Below are 6,000 nucleotides of genomic sequence, written 5' to 3' on the forward strand. Positions count from 1 at the left end.
GTAAGTTCTTGGTTGTCTGATGCAGATCTTCTCAGTATTGACTCCGCAAGTAGTGGGAAAAAATACCACCAATAAGTTGATGGTGTTTGTAAGCTTTCATTTTGGTGGTTGTCCAGAGGCAGGTTTAGTAAAATGTGTCCTAAATGCTGTACACTTAGAACCATATTGGAATCAAGCTATATTGGTTGAAAATCTTGCCTGTGGTCTGGAAGTGACTAAATGATTTCAGGACAATCTGTACTGGCAGAGAACTTCAGCAGAGGAAATTACATTTACCAGTTAATTTCAAGGAAACAAAAGCACTGCAGTCACTCAAGATACAGTTACATGTTACAATGGGAAGGAATCAACATTCTCATTTGATGAGGAACTCTTAAATATTCTCTTAGGATATTGGTGTACATTTTTAAAAAAATGATATTGGGTGGTGAAAAGGGATAAAATCAAAACGGAGGCCTTGTTATCTTTATTTTCCAGCTATCTAGAGGCTTTCAAGATAGAGGTTTTTCATTTTTACTTGGGATGTACCACAGCACTAAGAGATTTACAGGTTTCATTGGAAAACTGTGATTAACAACACAAGAGCTTTACTCTTTCCATTGTATCTCTGTTATGATACTTGTAATCAACCAACAAAATAAGCATGGGTGGGGGAGTTCCCGGGTTTCTTGTAATAAAGTTTGGGGTTTGGGAAAAGACTATCATTAAGCCAGTTCATGATTTGTTTATGTTTCTACCTTACTAAAAGAATTGCTTTCTTGGCAGGCATGTCTTGTAATCGTCTAGGGCAACATTCTTGTCTACGCTGTAAGGTAATAAGGGTTTAAAATACTTTTGTTCCATAGATAGGACTTGAATCCACAAACTGGGTAATTTAATTTGCCTCTTTGTAATGGGAGTAGAAGCATTTGTTTTGTTTTGTAAAATGATAACTTCCATTGACATGTAAAGCTTCCATTTCCTTTGACACATGGTTCACACAAAGTGCTGTAGGAACTCTGCCCCTCAGGCAACATCTATGGGGAAAAAGAGTGAACGGACATTTCTGGCTGAGACCCTTCTTCGGGACTAAGGGGAAAGATGCTTGAATAGAAGCATTGGGGGAGGGGAAAGGGGCTAGCAGGAAGGTGATGGGTGAAGCCAGGTGGCTGGGAAAAGTAGAGGGCTGGAGAAGAAAGAATCTGACAGAGGAGAGTGGACAATAGGATAAAGTGAAGACAAAGGGGACCCAGGGGAAGTAATAGGCAGATGAGATGAAGTGAAAGGTCAGAGTGGGGTTTAGAGGAAGGTGGCGGGGGGGGGGGTGGAATTGGTTCACTGGAAGAAGAAATTAATATTCATGCCATCAGGTTAGAGGGTACCCAGAGGAAATGTAAAGTGTTGCTCCTTCATTCGGAGGGTGGCTTCATCTTGGCACAAGAGGAGGCCATGGATCAACACATCAGAATGCGAATTGGAATCAATATGTTGGGCCACAGGGAAGTCCTGCTTGTGGTGGATGGTGTGGAGATTCTTGAAAAAATGGTCCCCCAATTTATGATGGGTGTCACCAATGTAGAGGAGGCATCGGGAGCACGGGCTCCAATAAATGACCCCCCCAAGCAGATTCGCAGGTGGAGTGTTGCTTCACCTGGAAGGACTGTTTGGGGCAATAAATGGAGTTGAGGGAGGATGAAGTGTATGGGCAGGTGTAACACTTGGACCACTTGCAGTGATAAGTGCCTGGAGGGAAATTAGTGGGGAGGGACAAATGGACAAGAGAATTACTTGGGGAGCAATCCCTGTGGAAAGCCAAGGGGTTGGGGAGGGACGTAAAGGTATGTTTATTGGTAGGATCCTTTCAGAGATGGTGGAAGTTGCAGAGGATAATGTGTTGGTTGAGGAGGCTGATGGGGTGCTAGGTAAGGACAAGAGGGAATCTATCACTATTACGGTGGTGGATAGATGGGATGAGTGTGGATGTATGAGACCATCCTCAGTGGAGGAACAGCCCCTTGTATATCATCATCTGAGTACCCTCCAACCTGTTGGCATGAATATTGATTTCTCCTTCCGGTGAACAAATCCCCCATTCCCCACCTGGACTTGTCACTTCTCACCTGCCTCTAACTGCTTTCCCCTTCCCCCACCCCCACCTTTTTATTCAGGAATCTTCCCCCTTCCTCCTCAGTCCTGAAAAGGCATCTTGACCCGAACGTTGACTGTTTACTCCTCTTCCAGCATTTTGTGTTGCTTTGGATTTCTAGCATCTGCAGAGCTTTGTGTTTCTGTTTCATAATTGTTTTTTTTAATCCCTCTTTTCTCTGAAGGCCTGTTACTGTGATGATCATGTTCGCAGCAAGATTTTCAAACAGGAAAAGGGGAAGGGGCCACCCTGTCCTAAATGTGGCCATGGAACACAGGAAACAAAGGATTTAAGCATGTCCAGTAAGTTCAGTCATTATTTGAACCAACAGTTCCCTACAACAAGGTGAAACCTTATTGTAGGGAATTCATGCTATTTCAAAAAATGAGTTGGTTGGATAAGTCTACTTTAATTCAAAGTCCACTTTATTCAACATGCTGAAGAGATTTTAAATAACTTATTAGATTTCACGCTATGGTTGTGCTTCCCTTTTTGTGAATTCAAAATCATTGTTTGCATTCATTGGATTTTATAGATCTCCCTACCTATATTTACAGCCTTTTTTCTTCTTGCAATAGTGGCTGTGCCTTTTAGCTGTTGAATCCCTTGGTCTGAAATTCCCTTCTGTACTTTTAAATTATTACTCAGTTTTGTGTGCCTTGTCAAAAGAGCTCCTTTGACACACTTTCCTCAACTTTGTCCATGACCCTTTTTTTTGAGAGATCTTCAGGCAGCTCTAACCAAAATATAAAATAACTGAATTATAGGTTGTAGATTACAATTTTGGTTATTTTTGTCTCGGACTGTAGAATCGCAGGATAGGCTTGTATCTAAATTCACCTTGGACTTGAGAGAGAAAGTGAATGATAATTTGCAAAATTGTATGTATGGGGAGGTGGTGGGGAAGAAACGAGTGGCTTTTGAATCATCAGCTTTAAACTAACTTCCACTCTGAACCTTATTAAGGAACTCTATTACAGCTGTAGTTTGTTTAATTTCTGGCCCTGTCTTTGTTAGAATACAAAATGAAATGAAATGTTTTGAACCATATGAATGTTTAATTGACATCAGTTGGGTGAAAAGCCAACCACCTGAAGCCATAGGCTAGTTACTTTGTCTGGCCTGATTGATCTCGAGTGGTGCTAATTGTCAAACAGGGTAATTCTTGCAGTTTAAGATGTACAATAAAATGCAACAGAAATTGACCTGTTCTCAACAAATGATGTACATTTCAACCAAATGTTGCATTGAAATTTAGGATTCCAAAGAAGAAATGTGTATAGAAATAGTGCAGTGCTATAAAGGCAGAGTTATTTGAGATGGACTACAGAAAGTAATCCAAGAGACAACAATTCAACCAGCAGGTCCAGGATGTTCAATGGGGATTTATGACAGTTAGAAAGAGGGATGCCAAGGGATGTGAAGATGATGTAAAATTGAAAAGTAGGACAGGCAAAATGGAAAATGCAATGAAAGACTTGGAAACTGACGAATGGAAGATTTTTAGAGAAAACTGTGTGATATCAAAACCAACAGTAAGAATTTCTATAGATGTATACATAAAAAAAAACAGCTAGGGCAAGTGTGGGACCTCCAGAGAACAAGGTTCATGAATTAATAATGGGAAACAGACAGCAGACATACGGAAACAGTTATTTTTTGCATCTCCCTTCATCAAGGAAGAGGGCCCTAAGACAGTCTGAATTCAAATAGCATGAAAGAACTTGTAGAAATCCCAATCACAAGGGATAAAGTATTAGAGAAAGTAATGGGATTAAAGGCAGACAAATCACCAGGACTCAGTGGCCTGGGCTTAAGAGTTTGTGGATTCATTGAATGAAATTCCTCAAAGCTTGTTAAATTCTGGGAGTATACCAGAAAATTGCAGTGAGGTTGGGGATATGCCGACATGACTTCCTTGTTCATAAAAGGAGGAAGACAGAAGGCAAGAATCTGTGGGCTAATTAGTCTAACATGTACTGTTGGTATAATAGTCAATTAAAGAACAGATAAATAATAACTTAGGAGAGCTGAATATAATCAACCTAGTCCACGTGGTTTTATGAAAGGTAAATCATGCTTGACAAATTTGCTTAAATTCTTAGAGGATGGGACCAGAGGGTTAATGGTGTGGAACCTGTAGATGTTGTATATTTAGATTGGATAAGCTGCCATGTAAGGGTTGGTGGATAAATTAATAGCACCAGGTACTGCAGAAAGTAAGTTAGTGTGGTTTGAAGACTGGCTATCAGATTGAAAGTGGAAAGTTGAATAAATGGGTCATTTTCAGTCTTGAAGGATGTAGCTAATGGAGTACCTTAGAGATCAGTCTTGGCTCTCAATAGTTTACCATTTACAACAATGCTCCACAGAAGTGAATTAAATGTAAGGTTTCCAAATTTCCCAATGATATGAAAATGATTTGGAAGGGCTGCAGTGTGATGCAGATGTACTCAGTGTTTGGGTGAAAACCTGGCAAGTTCAGTTTAATGTAAAGGAGCATGAGATCATGTACTTTAAGAAAAATCAAAAGGTGGACTATTACAGTTTCTAAATGGAAAGAGACTGCACTGAGTTAATTTCAGAGGGACCTGAGTGTTCTAGTGCATGAAGCACAAACTTAGCAGGCAAATACAACAATTTGGCCTATATTTTGAATGAGATGTAATTTAAAAGTAGGGAGTTGTTGTTACAATTGTATAGGTTTTTGATGAGACTACTGGGATACGAGACACTATTTTGGATATAGTGGCAGTGAAAGCAGTCTAAAGGAGATTCACCGGGCCTAGTGCCCTATCAGGAGAGGCTTAACAGTTTGTGTCTATAAACTTTGAAGATTAGGAGATTAAGTGGTGACTTTATTCAAACATAAGATCCTAAGGGAGCTTCAGAACTGGGCATCAGCGCTAACTGCTGTGTCACCTCAAATCTCAATACAACAGTAGAACTTGCAAACTAGTTTTTGCAAATTGATATAGAAAGGGAAATATTCCTTATGGTCTTATATTGAATATGAACTGTAAACCATTAACTGAATCCCAAAAAGTCCTAAATTGTATATCAAGTAAATTGTTTTTATGTTGTAGCTCGTGCATTGAAGTTCGGCAGACAGAGTGGCTTAGACGATAGTGGTGCATCTGGCTATGATGAGTACTGGAAAAATTTGGCATCTGGTGGAGGTGGATCATGTACAGTTGATGAAGATGAAGAATATGGTGAAGATGATGAGGAATATGATGAGGAGGATGAAGAAGTTGATGAAAAAACAGAAAAAGATGATGATAAAGGGTATCTGGACACTTTTGCTGGTCTAAATCTGGGGAGCACTTACGCAAGTGGCTATGCACACTATGAAGAATCATAAAATGTATGGACATTCATTGATTGTAACTTTATATTTAACAATGTATTTTGAGGTGAGCATTAAAATAAGGTGGATTGTAAATGTTCTTCATGGAGTGCAGAATTGTTGGCTGGCTTAAAGCTACACCTCAATGAAATCTTTCTCAGCTGTTTAAATAAATATGAATTACCAAATGTCATGTCCTATTATGCTTAAAAATTAATTAATTGTAGTTTCCTAGGCATTTGTTTTTAAATTTTGATTTCTCCTTTTAACATGTGTTAATATACAACCATTCAATTAGCACCTGTGCCACTCTTTGCTTAATTATTCCTGTTCTTAGTAATTCCTTTTCGCAAAAATGTAACTAGCAATGGCAGTATTTATTGCCCATTCCTAGTTGCACAGGAAAAACTGTTGAAGAAGGTAATTTATCAACACTTTGAGGGCAGTTTGAGGTGGTTAATAAACTTACTCTTGCTAATGGTGCTTGTCCATAAATAAGCAGTTAAAAAGTAAGAAATAGTTCCCC

General features: G+C 39.2%; 1 protein-coding gene across 1 annotated transcript in view; it reads left to right on the forward strand.

Annotated features, from left to right (window-relative positions):
* Positions 1–5,771, forward strand: part of znf330 (zinc finger protein 330) — a 29,359-nt gene extending 23,588 nt beyond the window's left edge. Inside the window, exons 7-9 of the mRNA XM_073042751.1 lie at positions 766–812; positions 2,310–2,427; positions 5,212–5,771. Coding sequence (XP_072898852.1) covers positions 766–812; positions 2,310–2,427; positions 5,212–5,489 — 443 coding nt within the window. The 3' untranslated portion in view covers positions 5,490–5,771. The remainder of the gene's footprint in view (positions 1–765; positions 813–2,309; positions 2,428–5,211) is intronic.
* The last annotated feature ends 229 nt before the right edge of the window (positions 5,772–6,000 follow it).

The sequence above is a fragment of the Hemitrygon akajei genome, chromosome 4, assembly GCF_048418815.1.
Source record: "Hemitrygon akajei chromosome 4, sHemAka1.3, whole genome shotgun sequence".
In the NCBI taxonomy this organism is placed as follows: domain Eukaryota; kingdom Metazoa; phylum Chordata; class Chondrichthyes; order Myliobatiformes; family Dasyatidae; genus Hemitrygon; species Hemitrygon akajei.